Below are 19,657 nucleotides of genomic sequence, written 5' to 3' on the forward strand. Positions count from 1 at the left end.
TCTCAACGACGAAGCCAAGACCGCGGCGAGCTTCGTCGTCAACCCGCGATTTATAAAGCAGCTGGGTCTCCCGATGACCGGACGTCGTATGTATCGGACCGGTGATCTGGTTCGTCAGAATCCGGATGGATCCCTGCTCTATCTCGGCCGCTCTAATAGCCAACAGGCCAAGATTCGCGGTCAACGCGTAGATGTAGGTGATATTGAGCACACCATTGCGCAACATCTTCCGGGTTTGGCCTCCGTCGCGGTGGAGCTGGTGGAGCGCGGTGCTCAGATCTATCTGGTGGCCGCATTGGATCTCGCGAAGAACACCTCATACGGGGGCGACATGTTGCGTTCCATTACAGAAGACCTGCGGGAAAAGCTTCTACAGTGTCTCCCGACGTACATGGTGCCCACGCTGTACATCCCAATGGAGACGATGCCCACCAATGCCTCGGGGAAGCTCGACAGGCGGGCCCTACGCACATATCTGGACTGCCTCTGGACATCAGACCTGCAACAATATATGCCAAACGCAGGGCCTAAAGCAGCGCCCTCGACGGAGATGGAGCACCGGTTGCGTGACTGGTGGGCCGAAACGCTGGCCATTGCGCCAGACACCATCGGCCGCGAGGATGACTTCTTCCAGATTGGCGGTGATTCTGTCGCCGCAATGCGCATGGTGGCGCTCCCCGAGGCGCGCGAACACCACCTCACTGTGGCGGAGATCTTCAAACATCCCATTCTCGCGGATCTCGCCCGGGCTCTGCAAGGACGGGCCATGGAGACCACGGAGAAGCATACCGAAGAGGCCGATTCGGAACCCTTTGCCCTGTGGCAAGTCCCTGAAGACGCGCAATCGAACGGACGCACTCTTCAACAACGACTCGCGCGCATTGCCCAACAATGTGGTGTCACGGTGGAGGATATCGAGGACGTCTACCCATGTACCTCTATCCAGGAAGGCCTTATTGCAATTACCGCACACCAGCCCACAGCCTACGTGAGTCGACAGGTGTACCGACTGGGCGGCTCGATCGACGTGGATCGCTTCCAGGCAGCCTGGCACACGTTGGCCACCGTAACCCCCATCCTGCGCACGCGCATCGTGGTAAACCCGGAGGAGGACAGTGAGGGCAGATCGTTGCAAGTGGTGGTTCGACGGCCCCTGGTCTGGCACCACAGCACCGACCTCGACCAGTATGTAGCTGTGGATGAGGCGCAGGGCATCCAACTCGGTCAGCCCCTGGTGCGCTTTGCGCTGGTACAGCATGCAAACGAACGCTTTCTGGTTTGGACGGCGCATCACAGCATCTATGACGGGTGGAGCGCTGCCCTGCTGTACCGACGTCTAGTTGATATCTACCTACACGACCGCATCCCTCCCATAGTTCCCTACACCCGGTTCATCCGGCATCTGCTGCGCCGTGACCCTACCTCTGACGCTCACTACTGGTCGACGCAGCTCCAGGGAGACCTGGTCGTCAACTGGCCCCCGTTGCCCCGGGCAGACTATCAGCCCCGGCCCATGCACCGCGACGTCTATACGATGCGCCTGCCGCGCTCGACGAGCCACCACCACTCCGCCTCGCTGCTTCCCACCATCATCCGTGCCGCATGGGCGATAGTCATGGCTAAACAGGCGGGTCAAGGCCATTGCGTGGTGTTCGGGATGACGCTCGCCGGCCGCAATCTGCCGGTGTGGCAGGTGGCCGAACTGGCGGCCCCGACGATCACCACCGTGCCGGTGCGCGTCGACGTCGACCCTAACCAGACAGTGCATGACTTCCTGCACGCGGTGCAACAGCAGGCGACGGAGATGATGGAGTTCGAGCACGCCGGCTTGCACGGGATTGGCAAGCTGGTGCCCGCGCTGCGCCCCGTGCTCGAGGTGCGCAATCTGCTGGCCATCCAGGCGGATTGGGGTGATGAGGGGGCTGAGTTGCCCGGTCTGGAGGCGCTGCCGGTGAATTTGCAGGGCTTCGACATCTACGGCTTGACTGTGCAGTGCTCGCTCGGCGAGGACTCCATCACCGTGGAGACGCGCTACGACGAGAATGTGATTCCGGGTCCTCACGTCCAGCGACTGGTGCGTGGCTTGGAACATGTCGTGCAGCAGCTCTACAGCGCCCGCTCCGGCCGCGAGCGAGTGGGCGATATCTCCCTTGTCAGCGACGAGGATAGGGCTTCCATTCTGCAGTGGAATCGTGCCGTGCCTCGGCGCATTGAGCGGTGCATTCATCACCTCGTCGCAGAGCAAGTCGCCCAACACCCTGATGCCCCTGCTATCTGCGCCTGGGACGGCAATTTGAGTTATCAAGAACTGGCGACCCAAGCGAACCAGCTGGCCTGGTATCTCCATGGTCTGCAAGTCCACGCGGAGACCATGGTGGGGGTGTGTATGGATAAGTCTAAATGGGCTGGCTCGGCCATGCTTGCGGTACTCCAAGCTGGCGGAGTTGTCGTCCCACTGGGGGTGGCCCATCCCCCGGCTCGTTTGGCCGGTATCTTGGAGGACACGAAGGCGCAAATCATCCTAGTCGATGCGGAGCAGCGAGACCGACTCGCGAGTCTCTCCGAGAATATAGAGCTTATTGTGGTTGATGATACTTTGCTGCACACCCTGCCGCTGCATGATGACATCCTGCATGCGACTGTCAGCCCGGAGAACGCGGCCTGGGTCATTTATACGTCAGGCAGTACAGGGAAGCCCAAGGGAGTAGTCCTGCAACATCGCGCTCTGTGCAGCAGCATCCAGGCCCACGGGGCCCGGTTTTCTATGGGGTCGCACACGCGTACGCTCCAGTTTGCTGCTCATACCTTCGATGCCTGTATCCAAGACTACTTCACCACCCTCACCTGGGGCGGCGTGGTCTGTGTGCCCAGCGAGGCCGATCGCATGAGCAACCTGACGCGGGCGATGCAAGCGATGGGCGTGACGTTCGCAACCCTGACTTCAACGGTGGCCCGGCTGATTCATCCCCCAGAGGTACCATCGATGCGGCAGCTGGCCTTGGTCGGCGAACCGGTCAAGCCAGACGTGGTCGCGCAGTGGCTGCCCTATGTCACTGTGCTGAACGCCTACGGCCCATCGGAATGCTCGATCCACTCGAGTTGCAGTCCACCCTTGACCGATCCCAAGCAGGCCGCCATCATCGGCACCGGCATGGGCACGCGGCTGTGGGTCGTCGACGTGGCCGACTATCACCAGCTGTGCCCAATCGGGGCGCCCGGCGAGCTTCTGATTGAAGGGCCGTTGCTGGCACGCGAGTATCTGAACGATGAGGCCAAGACCCGAGCGGCCTTCGTCGTCGAACCGGCATTTCTCCACGAACTCGCGCTCTACGACGACCCAGCTGGCCACCCAGCCCACCGACGGCGACGCATGTATCGGACAGGAGATCTGGTGCGTCAAAATGAGAATGGATCTATCACGCACCTCGGCCGACGTGACACGCAGATCAAAATCCGCGGCCAGCGGGTCGAGGTCGGTGAAATCGAGTATCAAATCACCCAGGGGCTGCCGGGTACACGGTCTGTAGCAGTGGAACTAGTGCAGGACCCAGGCGCTGAATCGGTCAGTCTGACTGCGGTTGTGGATTTCCACGAAGGCGTGGCTCATCGCAAGGGAGCTACCCTGGCGCATGGGTTACTGCAGCCCACGACGGCCCTCAACACGGCCCTACGACAACTGCGCGGCACCCTGTTCCAGCTGCTGCCGACGTACATGGTCCCGGCGGTGCTGCTCCCAATTCTAGAGATGCCGTTGAATGGCTCGGGCAAGCTGGACCGTCGCGCCATCAGAGATCTAGTGACAGCCATCTCCCCAGCGGACCGCCAGCCCTATCTGTCGGCGGGCGAAGAACTCGCCGTCGAGCCGGCCACGCCTCTCCAACGCCAGTTGCAGGGGCTCTGGGCCACCGCCTTGCGCTTATCTGTCTCCCAGATCAGTGTCCACGACAACTTCTTCCAGATCGGCGGCGACTCGGTGGTCGCGATGCGCATGGTGGCGAGCGGGGCGGGCCGCGAACTGCAAGTCACCGTGGCGGATCTCTTTCAGCAGCCCCGACTGGTGGATCTGGCGGAGCGCTTGAGCAACCGAGTGCAGGCCCAGAGCCCAGAGACTCGGGAGCATGCGGATCCCGAGCGGTTCTCCTTATGGTTGGAAGTTGACCGCGCCGACGAGGCGCAGGTGCAAGACCAGCTGCAGGAGATCGCGAAGCAATGCGGGACACCCGTGGAGAAGATCCAGGACGTTTATCCGTGCACGCCCCTGCAGCAAGGGCTCATGGCCATTACAGGTCAACAGTCCTCGGCGTATGTCAATCGCCAAGCCTTCACGCTGGACCCGAGTCTGGATCTCGATCGCTTCCAGGACGCCTGGCGGTCGCTGGTGGCCGTGACGCCTATCCTCCGGACGCGCATTGTCGTCGGCGGCGAGGCTGCCACGGCTCTGCACCAGGTCGTCCTTGATGAGGAAATTGTCTGGCACCACAGCAGCAGTCTTGAAGACTATCTGCGCGCCGACCAGCAGGAGGAAATGGGATTGGGAACGCCGCTTGCACGATACGGGTTGGTGAAAGACCAGGAGTCCGGCGGGCGGTTCTTTGTGTGGACAGCTCACCACAGCTTGTACGATGGATGGAGCACCCTTCTGCTGTATCGACATCTTGCGAATATCTTCCAGACCGGCGAAGTGCCCATCTCGGTGCCGTTCACTCGATTTCTCCGGTTTCTCCGTGACCACGAGGAGGAAGAGGAGAACGATAATGGTAGAGCACAGGATCGGGCGGCGTACTGGACACATCAGCTCCAAGGAGACGTGATGAGCAACTGGCCTCCCCTGCCTCATATCGACTATCGGCCTCGTCCGGGGTTGGAACGCACACGTCAAGTCTCGCTGCCTGCCCACGGGTCCGGCGGCGACATGGTGACTGCATCCAACGTGCTTCGGGCTGCCTGGGCGCTGCTAATGGCCCAATACTCGGGCCACGACGATGTCGTCTTCGCCGCCACAGTATCAGGTCGGAACGCTCCGGTCCAAGGGATTGAAAGCATTGTGGCGCCCACGATTACCACCGTCCCCGTGCGCGTGCATATTGATTGGACGCAAGAGGTGACCTCGTTTCTTGCCGCGGTGCAAGAGCAGGCCGCGCAAATGATCGACTACGAGCATACAGGACTACAGACAATCAAGACCCTCATTCCGCCGGAATCCGCCCCGACCCTCGACCTGCGAAATGTGCTAGTGGTGCAGACCGCCGATGAGGCCGATGCCCTGCTCCAATTCCCCGGCGTCCAGCCGTTGACAACCAGCGGGGCGGGCACCGAATTCGACAGCCATGCCCTAACTGTGGACTGCACGCTGAGTCCCACCGACCTACGCGTCGCCATTAGGTACGATGAAAACATCGTGCCTACACATCAGGTGGACCGAATTCTCGCGCATCTCGTCCACCTCGTTCAGCAGTTATATAACCCCGCCTGCGTCCAATCCCGCCGTCTGGGCGATCTCAGCCTGATCAGCCCAGCGGACCAACAGCTGATCATTGAGCACAATGCACAAGTCGACATCTCTCGTGTCGATGGGATCATCCACGAGCTATTCCACAAGCAGGTGCTCGCACGCCCTGGCGCCCCAGCCGTCTGTGGCTGGGATGGGGACCTGACATATCAGGAATTGTTCGACGAGGCGATCCGCCTGGCGCACTTCCTTGTGGACGTCCGCGTCGGTCCCGAGATAAAGGTCGGTCTGTGCATGAATAAGTCGAGATGGGCAATTGTGGCGATGCTTGGCACATTGTTCGCGGGGGGCGTAATCGTGCCTCTCGGGGTGACGCATCCTCTCTCGCGAATCGAGGTGATTGTCCACGACACCGCGGCCGATGTTGTTCTTGTGGACGCTGAGCAGCACGCGCGACTCAGCCCCATGGCTCTCCCTATTCGCTTGGTTGTCGTCGACGGCAGCCTTCGCATGACCCTGCCAGCGCAGACCCACGCTCCCGTCACCAGCGTGTCGCCTGACAATGCCGCCTGGATTATCTACACCTCGGGCAGCACAGGAACTCCCAAAGGCGTGGTCCTGGAGCACGGCGGCCTGTGCACGAGCATGCAAACACAGGCCCTGAAGATGCAGATTACCAGCAAGACCCGCGCGCTGCAGTTCTCACCGTTCACCTTTGATGTCAGTATCTCCGATGTCTCAGCCACACTCATCTACGGAGGCTGCGTGTGTATCCCGTCCGAGGGTGACCGGCTCAATGCCCTTGCCGCCACCATCTGCAGGATGCAGGTCAATTTCGCCAGTCTGACCCCTACCGTGGCCCGATTGCTGTCTCCTGCGGACGCCCCGTCGCTCCGCACCCTGGCCTTGACCGGCGAAGCCCTTACGCCAGAAGTCATCGCGCTCTGGAGTCTGCCCGGCGTCGCCATCTACAACACCTACGGCCCGTCCGAGGGATCAGTCTGCACTGCGCATGGACCGCTGTTGCGCCCTGAGGAGGCACTAACAATTGGCACCCCCATGGCGACGCGTCACTGGGTGGTCCATCCGCATAGTCATCACCAGTTGTGTCCCATCGGTGCGCCGGGAGAATTGCTGATTGAGGGCCCACTGATGGCCCGAGAGTATCTGAACAACCCTGAGAAGACGGCCGCAGCCTTTGTGGCCACGCCGGCTTTCTTGTTCTCGCCTTCGGGCTATCGCATCTATCGTACCGGTGATCTGGTCTGCCAGCACGCGGATGGATCCTTCACCTACCTCGGACGACGAGACACGCAGGTCAAGATTCGGGGCCAACGCGTGGAGATCGGCGAGATCGAACACCAGATCATGCAGCAGTTGCCCGACGCGCAGACCGCCGTGGTGCATCTGCTCGAGCACGACGCCAAGATGTCTCTGGTGGCTGCTATTGAGTTCCGCAAAGAAAGCGAGCAGACCGAGGATGCAGTCCTGACGACCCTGCCTCCCACACCGGCCCTACGCTGCGCCTTCAAGGCCCTGCGGCAAGGGCTGCTCAATGTCCTCCCGACATATATGGTGCCTGCGATGTATGTGCCGGTCACAGCAATCCCGCTTAACGTGTCAGGAAAACTGGACCGCCGGGCGGTGCAGGTCTTCCTCAATGGGATCTCGTCAATCAGTCTGGCCAGATTCACGGCGGAGGACGCGGACGGCGGAGCGGAGGCGGAGCTCCGTAAGGTAGCGCCCTCGACTCCCATGGAGACCAGCGTGCAGCTACTATGGGCGCAGGCGCTACGGGTACCCATTACGGAGGTCGGCGTCCACGATAACTTCTTCCAGCTGGGAGGTGATTCGGTCACGGCCATGCGCCTGGTGGCCGCGGCCACCCGGACGCGCAAGGAGTGGAGGCTGGTTGTGGCGGACATCTTCCAGCACCCGCGGCTGTCGGACCTCGCGTGTGTCATTGACGAGCGTCTCCGTAAGACAGAGAAGACAAATAGTGCAGTGGGTACAGCGGAGGTGCAAGACCCCGCACCGTTCTCTCTCTGGGAACAGGCTGTGAATGCCAGTCCGGAAACGCGAGCAGCGCGTCTGGCCCTCATCGCCGAGCAATGTGGTGTGGCCGTGGACGAGGTGGAGGACATCTATCCATGTACAGCCTTACAAGAGGGCCTTCTGGCCAGCACTGCCCGCCAGTCGTCGGCGTACGTTAGTCGGCAAATGTACACGCTGTCCGCCGAGATCGACCTTCCCCGTTTCCAGGCAGCCTGGCAGGCCCTGGCTGCACATACCCCCATTCTGCGAACCCGTGCAGTTATCGACCGCGAGGGCGCCTGGCAGGTGGTGGTACGGGACACGATCGTATGGCATCAGCGCTCCAACCTGGACGAGTACCTCCAGCAGGATGAAGCGGCCGGCATCCAGCTCGGAGCGCCTCTGGCACGGTATGGCCTGGTTCATCCGCCGTCCGGTGATCCGGTGTTTGTCTGGACGGCCCATCACAGCATCTACGATGGCTTTACAGTGCGTCTCCTATGCCAGGAGCTTATTCGCATCTATAATGCTGCGGACTACGTCCCGCGCTCCATCCCCTTCACACGCTTCATCCGCTATCTTAACCAGATTGATACCACCAACAGCCAGCAATATTGGAACGAGCAGCTCGCCGGGGAGGAGGTGGTGGCCGACTGGCCGCCTCTGCGGCATGCGGGCTACGAGCCCCGAGCCCGGACGTCAATCCGCAAGGAGGTCACGATAAACCCCAATGCTGGACCGGGCAGTATTGCCATGGCGAACGTGCTGCGCGCCGCGTGGGGTCTTGTTATGGCTCAGTTCTCCGGTCAGCCAGACGTAGTCTTCGCCGCGAACGTCTCCGGCCGCAACGCCCCGGTACCTGGCGTGAGCGAGATCATCGCGCCGACGATCACCACCGTGCCTCTGCGTATCCAAATCGGCGTTGCTCAAGCCCAGACGGTAGCGGACTTCCTGCGCGGGGCCCAGGAGCAAGCAATTCAGATGATGGCGTACGAGCACACCGGGCTCCAGGGCATCCGGAGTCATCCCGCGTTGCAGCTGCGTAACCTGCTGGTCATTCAACCCGCCGCTGAGAGTGACACGACGCTCGACTTCCCCGGCATCGAGGCCCTGCCCCTCGCCGTGGAGGACTTTGACAGTTATGGGCTCAATGTCGAGTGTACGCTGGGGACAAACATTGGGGTGCACGCGCGATTCGACGACAAGGTCGTTGCGCTGACATATGTAAGTCGTGTGCTGGACCAGTTTGCACACATCGTGACTGTGCTTTGTGACCCCAGTCTCCAAAGTTCGTCCCTGCGTGAGCTGGAGTTGCTGAGCCGTGCCGATCAAGCACAGATTGCGGTCTGGAATGCCACCGTCCCAGAGCGCGTCGAGAAATGTATCCACGAGCTGGTGAAGGAGCAGGCACAGGCCCGTCCTACAGCACTAGCGGTTTGGGCCTGGGATGGACATCTTAGCTACCGTGAACTGATGCACTTCGCTCATCTCCTGGCCCAGCGCCTGGTTGCATTAGGGGTAGGACCGGAGCGGATGGTGGGTGTATCGATGGCCAAGTCCAAATGGGCGGCGGTTGCCCTACTGGCCACCCTCCAGGCCGGGGGAGTCGTGGTGCCATTGAGTGTCAGCCACCCCATTCAGCGGATTGAGACTATTCTCGAGGACGCTGCAGTGAGCCTGACCTTGGTGGATGGCCGGGAACACGACCGTTTGAACGGTCATGTCGATTGTTCGCTTCTCGTAGTCGACTCGCAGCTTTTCAAGAGTCTGTCCACAATTGCCCCTACCCACGACGGTGCCGCACTTGTCCCCCCCGTCAGCGTCACCCCAAACCACGCTGCCTGGGTCATCTACACCTCCGGGACCACAGGAAGCCCTAAAGGTGCCGTGCTCGAGCATGGAACCCTATGTACGAGCATCCGGGCCCACGGCACGCGGTACGGATTTGGCCCGCATACGCGCAAGTTGCAGTACGCGGCGCATACATTTGACGGCACAATCGAGGATTACTTGACCACCTGGGCCTGGGGCGGGCTGAGCTGCGTGCCGTCGGAGGAAGACCGGCTGGACATGCGCCAGCTGACAGCGTTCATGCGCCAGGCCCAAGTCAACGCGTTGGCCACCACCTACACCGTGGCCGGGCTCTTCACGCCTGAGGAGACCCCCAGCCTGCGCACGCTCGTTCTGGGCGGAGAGCCGGCAACTGTTGAAGTGACTGACCGCTGGCGGACCAAGGTCAACCTCTTCAACTGCTACGGTCCCTCGGAGTGCTCCATCTTCTCTTCGGCGGCCGGACCGGTCCAGAACATCAACGAGATCCACAACATCGGCACGCCCATCGGCACGCGCCTGTGGGTGGCTGATCCCTACAACCACAATCGACTGTGCCCTGTGGGCGCGCCAGGGGAACTGCTGATCGAGGGACCGCAGCTGGCGCGCGGATATCTGAACAATGCCGAGAAAACGAAGTCACAGTTCCTTGTAGACCCGGGCTTCATGACCCAATTCGGACTGACCCCTGGACGACGGGTCTACCGCAGTGGGGATATCGTCCGCCAGAAGGACGATGGGTCGTTTGTGTATGTGGCGCGCCGCGACACGCAAGTGAAGATCCGCGGCCAGCGGGTTGAGATAGGGGAGATCGAACAACAGATCGTCCGGTGTCTGGCTGAGACCCGCTTCGTAGCGGCCGTACTGCTTCAGCGCGGGGCCCAGGCCTCGCCGGTGTTGGTGGCTGCTATCGAGTTTACGCCGGGGAGCGGATTTCTCAGCAGAGACGAGGAGGAGGAGGAGGAGGAGGAGGAGAATGATGTGCAAACCCCCCCGTTGGCGGGTACGAGCAATGCTGTGCCACCCACACAGGCGATGCAGGCGGCATTTCAGGATCTCCACAGCGCCCTGTTCCAGGTGCTCCCGACACACATGATCCCCAGCGCATACGTTCCCGTCGCCCATATGCCGCGCAATCTCTCCGGGAAGCTGGATCGACGAGCGTTGCGCGAGCAGCTGGCTGCCATGTCCGCCGAGGCCATGCAGCAGTATCTCGAGGGGCCCGAGAAAGTCGCCCCTGCCACCGACATGGAGCGTAGACTACAGCGTCTGTGGCTGGAGGCCATGGGAATTCAGAATGCAGGATCCGTGGGCGTGCAGGACAATTTCTTCCAGCTGGGAGGCGACTCGGTCACCGCGATGCACCTGGTAGCCCTGACTTGGCAACGCACCAAGCTGCACTTGACCGTCGCCGACGTCTTCCGCCACCCTCGCCTCGGGGATTTGGCACAGAGACTGACGGAGCTCAGCTTGGATCCTGGTGCCGACCAGCCAGAGGAACAAGATCCCGAACCCTTGAGCTTGTGGGCCAACGCCTCGCCCGAAGCCGTGAGCGAGATCGCGGCCCGCTGCCAGGTGGACGTGGATCAGATTGAAGATATATACCCCTGCACACCACTGCAGGAAGGCTTTATAGCGATCACAGGGCGCCAATCCGCTGCCTACATCAGCCGACAGGTCTACTCTCTCTCGACCGCCGTTCTCGACCTGCACCGGTTCCAGGCATCCTGGGAGATGCTGGCCCAGACCACACCCATCCTGCGCACGCGTCTCATCATGGGTCCCAACCAGGAAGCCCTACAAGTGGTGGTCCAAGGCCCAATTGTCTGGCGACTCGGCACCGATCTCGCGGCTTACATCGCCGAGGATCGCGAGGCAGGCATGAAGTTGGACCAACCCCTCGTGCGATACGGGTTGGTAACGGAATCAATTGAGAAAACCTATTTTGTCTGGACCGCACACCACAGTATCTACGATGGCTGGACTATGCGCGAGATTGCGCAGCGCTTCGCACAGATCTACGATGGGTTCGATCATGCAACCTCGACCTTGACCTCGATCCCGCCGACGATTCCATATTCCCGCTTCATGCGCTACCTAACCACACAAGATCCAGTTAAGACGGCCCAATACTGGCGAAAGCAGTTGGAGGGCGATCTGGTAGCCGACTGGCCTCCACTGCCGCAGCATGACTACCACCCCAGACCGCAAATGCGCATCCAGACAGCCATGGCAATTCCCGCGCGCTCAAACGGCGGCATTCTGATCTCCACCGTCCTGCGCGCCGCATGGGCGATCGTGATGGCCCAGTACAGTGGGCACAACGACATTGTATTTGCCGCCAGCGTCTCGGGGCGCAATGCGCCTGTGCCGCAGATCCGGGACATCGCTGGTCCAACCCTAACCACGGTGCCAGTCCGCGTATCAGTAGACAAAAGTATGACGGTGGCCCAGCTGTTGCAGGCCATCCAGCAGCAAGCCACGGAAATGATTCCCCACGAGCAGACTGGATTGCAAAAAATCAAAAGGCTGCTGCCCGACACCACTGGTAGGACGGCTCTGGCCCTCCGTAACCTCCTGGTCATCCAGCCCGCGGCCGAGAGCGACAACAGCCCTATCGCTCTACCAGGTCTGGAGGCTCTACCTGCACCCTTCGAGGACTTTGGCAGCTTTGGTCTGCAGATCGAATGCACACTGGGACGGCAGCAAATTGACATCGACGTCCAGTATGACGAGCATGTCATCGCCACGGCCTATATTCAAAGGGTGGTCGACTACTTTGTACATCTCGTGAAGGAGCTCGCCAACATTGACCGACTCCAACAGCCGCTGCACAAGTTACATATCAGTCCCCAAGACGAGCAGCAGATCCTAGACTGGAACCAGGTGGTCCCCACCTGCCTTGAGCAATGTATTCATACCCCTGTGTACGACCGCGTGGTCCGCCAATCCACTGCATGTGCGATCAGCGCCTGGGACGGCGAATTGACCTACGAAGAACTATCGGGACAGGCTGCGACCCTGGCCGCCCATCTCAGGCACGAGTTGGGAGTGAAACCGGAGCGCACGGTGGGAGTCTGTATGAACAAGAGCAAGTGGGCTGCCGTGGCCATCCTCGCAGTTCTGTACGCCGGAGGAGTAGTTGTCCCCCTCGGGGCGGCTCATCCCCTGCCTCGCGTGCAGACCATCACACAGGATGCAGCTGTGGAGACCGTGCTCGTGGACCGTGAACAACAGCAACGGCTGGTGCCCCTGGGCCTGCAACTATTGACGGTAAACGAGGGGTTCCTCGCTCTTCGTCCTCCGTTGGATCTCGCACAGACGACCGCACTACTGCAGAAGAGCACAGTGCGGCCGCATAATACGGCGTGGATTATCTATACCTCTGGCAGCACAGGTGCTCCGAAGGGGGTGATTCTCGAGCACCAGGCGCTTAGCACCAGTATTGAGGCGCATGGCGCCGCCTTTAAGATGGATGAGATGACCCGTACTCTACAGTTCGCAGCGCATACGTTCGACGCTACGATACAGGATATAATCACCACCCTCTGGGCGGGAGGCTGCGTTTGCATTCCCTCGGAACACGACCGCGTCAATCGGCTCACGGAAGTTATGAGCGCCATGCGGGTCAATTGCGCCACATTGACGTCGACGGTGGCATCCATGCTGGTGCCTAAGAGAATTCCCTCGTTGCGGACAATAATCCTGGTGGGTGAACCGGTCACCGCGGCAGCTGTAGCCCTGTGGTCGCCACATGTCACTGTGTTGAATGCCTACGGCCCCTCCGAGTGCTCGATCCACTCCTCGTGCAGTCGTCCAATCCACGACGCGGCCTTCGCTTCCAACATTGGCTTCCCTCTCGCATGTAGGTGGTGGGTGGTGGACGCTGACAACCACCAAGCCCTTTGCCCGATTGGAGCCCCCGGAGAGCTTCTGATCGAGGGCCCTAACCAAGCGAGGGGCTATCTCAATGACGACGAGAAGACCCAAGCAGCCTTTGTCCAGGACCCCGACTTCATTCCCCGACTGGGCCTCGCGTGTCGACGCCTGTACCGGACCGGTGATCTGGTCAAGCAGAACCCTGACGGATCGCTGATCCACCTTGGCCGCCGGGATCTGCAGGTCAAGATACGCGGACAGCGTATCGAAGTCGGCGAGATTGAATACCAGATCCAGCGGCATCTCGCCGGGGCGCGCACCGTCGCAGTGGAACGCGTCCAGCAAGGGGGAGATGGCGAGCAGATTAGCCTCGTCGCGGTATTGGACTTTAGCGATGAGACGCACGACGACGACAACGACGATGTTGCCGGAACAGCAACAACTGCTGCTATCACCGATGCACCGCAACCCCTACACCCCTCCGATAGCCTTCGCACAACATTCAATGAGCTTCGCCAGACACTCCTCCGCACCCTACCGGTCTACATGGTCCCTGCTGCATATCTGCCCGTGGACAAAATGCCCTCGAATGCCAACAACAAGCTTGACCGACGGGCCATTCGGGCCTTGTTGGCAGAGCAGTCGCTGGCGACCCTGCAACAGTACCTCCACGATGACGAGGCCGAAACGCAGGTCATACCCGTAACCGCATTGGAGAAGAAGGTGCGTGCGCTCTGGCTGGAGGTTTTTGACCTCCCCGCTGGGGTCAACATGTCCATGAACGGCAACTTCTTTCATCTGGGCGGCGACTCGGTGACGGCGATGCGGATGGTGGTCGCCGCCGCATCGCACGGGCTGCATATGAGCGTCGAAGATATCTTCAAGTCGCCGCGGCTGGGAGACTTGGCCGCCACGCTCGCGGTCCGGCCCTTGGAAGATACACTGGCGCAGGACATCGAAGATCCCGCCCCCTTCGAGCTGTGGGACGAGCTCCACGCTGCTGGGTCTCCAGAGGAGCGGGAAAAACGCTTACTCCGCATTGCCGCAAGCATTGGGGTGAGCGTGGACCGAATTGAGGACGTTTACCCCTGCACGCCCCTGCAGGAGGGTTTAATGGCCATCACGGCGCGTCAGCCGGCAGCCTACGTGAGCCGGCAAGTGTATGCGATGGGCAGCGCCGTGGATCGCAACCAATTCCAGGCCGCATGGGAGACCCTTTCCGGCGAGGTCAGCATCCTGCGCACGCGAATTCTGGTGGACGGTGGATCCCCTGCCGTGCAGGTGGTGGTTCGCGACAACATCCACTGGCAAACAGGCACAGATCTTGAACAGTACCTGCAGGCTGATCACGCCCTAGGCATGTCTCTCGGCCAGCCGCTGGTCCGCTATGGCTTCGTCGAGGAGCCCTCGGGGGCATGCTACTTCATTTGGACCGCGCACCATGCCTTGTACGACGGTTGGACCGTGGGCGCACTCAGCAAACGCCTTCTGGACATCTATCGCCAGGGCCGGTCTGCCACCACAGTCCCCTACACACAATTCATCAGATACCTTCAACACGGTCGGCCCGACCCCGTGGCGAGCAGGCACTACTGGTGCGAGCAGTTGGAGGGCGACGTGATGGCCTTCTGGCCACGCCGAGTCTCGGACAAGCAACCACTGCCACAGGACGATTTCCATAAATCGATCCCACTTCCGCTAACGCAGAGACACGGCCAGGTGACGATATCGACTATTCTCCGCGCCGCCTGGGCGCTGGTCGTGACCCAGTACTCGGGACATGGGGATATCGCCTTCGCGGCTACGGTTTCTGGCCGTAACGCCCCAGTTCGGGGCATATCAGACATCGCAGGCCCAACCATCACAACCGTGCCGATTCGCACACGGGTGGATCTGACAAGCACTGTGGCTGATTATGTCGACGCAATGCAGTGGCAAGCAACACACATGATTGACCACGAGCATATCGGGCTGCAAGGGATCAAGTCGCTGCTGCCCGCGCTGGCCTCCACGCTGGACACAGGCAGCTTACTGGTCATCCAGCTGGCTGAAGAGAAGGATTCTCAGGGACAATTGGACTTCCCTGGCCTGGAAACCGTCCCTCTGCCGGTCGAGCCCTTCAATGCACACGCGCTAACTCTCGAATGTCAGGTCGGAGGAGGCGAGCTCACCGTGGATGTCCACTACGACAAGCAGATCATCCCTCCAACCCAGGTCAAACGGGTGATTGACTATTTCGCTTGTCTGTTCCACCGACTGTGTGATCCGAGCACGCAATCGCAGCTCCTGGCGGATATCCTCAACGTCGACGACACAGATCAGCAGCAGATCCTGCGCTGGAACAGAGACGTTCCCGCCCGTCTGGAGAAATGCATCCACGAGATGGTTCGTGAACAGGTGGAACGATCGCCAAGGGCCATTGCCATTCACGCGTGGGATGGAGACCTGACGTACCGCGAATTCTACGAGGCCGGCGCAAGAGTGGCTCACCATATCGTCGCTTTGGGGGTAGGGCCTGAAAGCATTGTGGGGGTCTGTATGGAGAAATCGAAATGGGGCGCGGTGGCGATGCTGGGAATCATGCAAGCCGGGGGGGCCATCATGCCCTTGGGCATATCGCACCCTTTGGCCCGCATCGACACTATCCTTGACGCCTCGCAGGCACGTCTCATTGTCGCCAGCCCTGCACAGGCGGAACGACTGCAGGGGCTGGCCAACCTCGCGCACACCCAGCTCCTCACCCTCGATCAGGATTGTTTCGATACTTGGCCACAGTATCAGCAGGTGCCGGAGACGGGAGTGACGCCGTCAAACGCCTCGTGGGCCATCTTCACCTCGGGCAGCACGGGCATGCCCAAGGGCGTGGTCATCGAGCACGGAACCATGTCGACGAGTCTGGACGAACAAGGACGCTGGTTGGGCCTCACGCCAGCGACGCGGTTTTTGCAATTTGCTTCTTACACCTTCGATAATGTCATCACTGATACCTTCGCTACGACGGCTTTTGGTGGAGTGGTCTGCATTCCCTCCGAGGAGGCCCGCATGAACCAGCTCACGGAAGTGATGGCTGACATGGAGGTCAACACAGCGATGCTGACCTCGACTGTTGCACAGCAAGTAGCGCCCAACCGCGTGCCCGCCCTGCAAACCCTGATTCTGACCGGCGAGCCTGTCCGGGCTGATGTCGTGGGTCTCTGGCTGGGTCACGCCGACATCTACAACGCCTATGGGCCCACCGAAGGGTCTATGAGTACCTGTACTCGGCCCTATACCAATGCCCAGGAGGTTAGCAACATCGGCTTCCCCTTGGCGACCCGGTTATGGGTCACCCAGCCCACGCAGACCCATCTGCTGAGTCCGCTCGGCGCACCCGGCGAGCTCTGGATCGAAGGGCCCTTCCTGGCGCGAGGCTACTTGGGCGATCCCGTCCGCACTGAGGCCTCATTCATCGTTGATCCTGAGTTTACGCGCCGCTTGGGTCTCCACGGACGCCGACTCTACCGCACAGGCGATCTAGTGCAACAAAACGAGGATGGGACCTTGATCCACCTCGGACGAATGGACTCTCAGATCAAAATCAGGGGCCAGCGTGTCGAACTCGCCGAGATTGAACATCAGATCCTCCACCATCTGCCTGGAGCAAGCACCGTGGCTGTGGAGCTGCTCGCTGATGATGACACGCAGCAAACCTTCCTGGTGGCCGTGGTTGAGTTCGCTTCGGACAGTGATTACCGCCATGGCACAATCACCCCAGAGGGAGTGCTGACACCATTCCCGGCCCTCCGAGTGGCCTTCAGCAAGCTGTACGGCATCCTGTCACAGACACTGCCTATATACATGGTTCCGGCCGTATTCGTGCCCATTGTGGAGATGGGTCGCAATCTCTCGGGCAAATTGGACCGTAAGCTCCTCCGCACGATGCTGGTGCGCATGCAGGACGACGATAATCTCCGCCAATACCGCGTGGGCGATGGACCCAAGGTCGCCCCCTCAACCGAGATGGAGCGCCACTTACAGACCCTGTGGGCTGACGGGCTTCATCTCCCCATAGATGAGATCGGGGCCCATGACAACTTCTTTCATCTTGGCGGAGACTCCCTGGCCGCGATGCGCATGGTGGCCACATCGCGCTCTCGCCCGTACAAGCTGAGCGTGGCAGACGTCTTCAAATACCCCTGTCTATCCGAGCTTGCTGGCGCTGTGAGCGCGCGTTTAGTGGTACATCCAGAGGAAGGGAAGATAGAAAAAGAGAAAGAGGAGGAGAAGGACGAGAATGAAGAGGAAGGGGTGGTTCCGTTCTCATTGATTGAGACTGATAACCCCGAGGCCTTTATCCACGAGGTGGTCTCCCCTGTCTGCAACATCGGCCGTGCGGACGAGGTCGTCGATATCCTGCCCACCACCGACTTCCAAGCCCTCACGGTGGCAGGCGTGCTTACGACCCCCGGTGCGGCCAACTGTGCGCATTTCCTGCTAGATGGGCAGGGCCCCTGTGACGTGGAGCGGCTGCGCAAGAGCTGCTTGGACCTCATCCGCGCCCTGCCTATCCTCCGCACAGCCTACATCTTTGATCAAAGCCGTCTGTTGCAGGTCGTCAAGAGTGTCTATGAGCCCGACATCCCCATCTTCCACACGGAGCGTACCCTGGAATCGAAGACGGCCGAGGTCGTTAGCCACCAGCTGCTGCCAGCCCCCTGCTTGGGCGAGCCCTTCACGCAAATGGCCATCATCGAGGAGGAGCACACCACGCGACACCGACTCCTCCTGCGCGTGACGCACGCTGAATACGATGCCGTGTCCATCAACGCTATCTGGGAGACCCTGCGATGCCTGTATGAGGGCACAATCCCGCCTCGGCCCCCATCCTTCGCGAGCTTCTACTACCACCAGCAGCAACGTATCACCGCACAAACGTACGACTACTGGACCGACCTGTTGGCTGGCTCGTCTATGCCCCAACTGGGCCGCTCCGTCTCGGCCATCGGGCAGTATCCATCCACTGTGGCCCACCTGGTCCCACGGACGGTCCCCCTCGCCAGTCCGCTATCCGCGGGCGTCACTAGCGCAGTCCTGGTGAAGGCAGCATGGGCGGTCACCCTGGCTCGCGTGGCCCAGCGTCTGGACGTGGTGTTCGCCGACACCGTCTCCACAAGGGGAACTGTCGACGCCCCCCGGATGAATGCAACGGGCTGCTGCGTTACGCTGCTTCCAGTCCGCGTGCAGCTGTCCTCTCTTGACCTCACGGCACGCGAGCTGCTGCAAGCCGTGCGCGAGCAGCAGATTCAGAGCTTCGAGCACGGGCACCTCGGCTTCCGAGATATCCTGCACGACTGCACCGATTGGGCGACCTCGACGCGGTTTACGTCCGCGCTGAACCACATCACCGCACACAAGGGCGAAATCGTTCGTATGCGCGGGCAGGAGTACACCATTTCTAGCTTCGAGGCGCCGAACGCGACGTGGACGGTCGACGTCGGAGTCACGGCCGTCACCCGGGAGGATGGCGCGCTGGACCTGCGCATAGCTTACCGGCCTGACAGCATCACGACGGAGATGGCATCGGAGTATCTGCGCATGCTCGCTGAAACCCTCATAGCCCTCGCGGACGAGCCATCCCGCACGGTTAAGGAGATGTTGTCGGCTCCTGTAGCCCGGTCCGGGAGAAAGGAGAAGCAGTCGTCGGCGCCGGTGGTGCACATTACGGAGCGGATATCGGGCGAAGACCCCCTGGTCATGTCGTACTTGCAAATCAAGCAGCGGCCACAGTGGGAAGTGGTCCTGCAGCGTCGTCGGGGGGTTGCCACTGGACAAGCCCGGTCGGCAGCCTCCTTTGCACAGAGGGGCGGCGATCTTTTGGATGCTGTCTACTTAGCCTCTCTTCTGAGTCCGGGCGACCAGTCCAGCTCCGCCCAGGCAATATTGGTGGGATCACGCCGCGAGGATGAAGAGCATGTTGAGTCAGGTCTACCCTTGGTGAAAGCAAAGCGGCTGTCTCTCAGAACGATGTGGACAAGTGCCCGGAAGAGCTATGCTCGATGGTTCACGACGCAGTCGCGGCAACGAAGCCAGGCCTCGTTGGTGGGTTAATATCTATGTCTGTTGATGTTCTATGTGTTTTTGTCTTATGTATATATGGTAGTCTTCGTTGGTTGTTGGTTGTATCTAAGTTATTTGTTTTTGAGTAATGGCTTGGAGTCCCCATGTCCGTTCTGCCTTGCCCTAACTTAATACGTCTTTCCCACGCCCTGCCTGCGTAGCCCCAACACGCTCTGAACCGTATAGGTTATATTCGCGCTGACTCTCAGCTCGCACGACGGTGGATCAGGCCACGCACCCTGCCCTAATTGCCGGCTGAGCACCGAGGGAGAACATAAAAGCAGGCCCCTACCCTCTGCAGCCCTGGTGCCCTGGCACAGACTACCCCCAACTCCTACCCTCCATTAGATCTCTAACATACCTTTGATC

At 60.6% G+C, this 19,657-nt stretch overlaps 2 protein-coding genes across 2 annotated transcripts; both read left to right on the forward strand.

Annotated features, from left to right (window-relative positions):
- Window positions 1-331: 331 nt before the first annotated feature.
- Window positions 332-7,072, forward strand: BO82DRAFT_413330 (acetyl-CoA synthetase-like protein; the record flags this gene model as incomplete). The annotated part of the gene is made up of 1 exon (XM_025639871.1): window positions 332-7,072. A coding segment is annotated over one exon (6,741 nt), but the record flags the coding sequence as incomplete, so codon positions are not given.
- An 876-nt stretch (window positions 7,073-7,948) lies between these two features.
- BO82DRAFT_308423 (acetyl-CoA synthetase-like protein) lies at window positions 7,949-19,344 on the forward strand. Its single transcript, XM_025632316.1, has 3 exons — window positions 7,949-10,213; window positions 10,289-17,392; window positions 17,432-19,344. The coding sequence occupies exons 1-3, from the start codon at window positions 8,237-8,239 to the stop codon at window positions 19,277-19,279; spliced, it is 10,929 nt and encodes a 3,642-aa protein (XP_025492882.1). The 5' UTR covers window positions 7,949-8,236; the 3' UTR covers window positions 19,280-19,344.
- The last annotated feature ends 313 nt before the right edge of the window (window positions 19,345-19,657 follow it).

This window comes from Aspergillus uvarum (genome assembly GCF_003184745.1).
Source record: "Aspergillus uvarum CBS 121591 unplaced genomic scaffold BO82scaffold_21, whole genome shotgun sequence".
Taxonomy (NCBI): Eukaryota; Fungi; Ascomycota; class Eurotiomycetes; order Eurotiales; family Aspergillaceae; genus Aspergillus; species Aspergillus uvarum.

Coding starts and splice junctions, on each gene's coding strand:
- BO82DRAFT_308423 (XM_025632316.1), top strand. CDS start 8,237: ATGGCGAACGTGCTGCGCGCCGCGTGGGGTCTTGTTATGGCTCAGTTC. Junction 10,214..10,288: donor CCCAGGCCTCGCCGGTGTTG/GTGGCTGCTATC, acceptor GAGGAGGAGGAG/AATGATGTGCAAACCCCCCC. Junction 17,393..17,431: donor TATCCGAGCTTGCTGGCGCT/GTGAGCGCGCGT, acceptor GAGGAAGGGAAG/ATAGAAAAAGAGAAAGAGGA.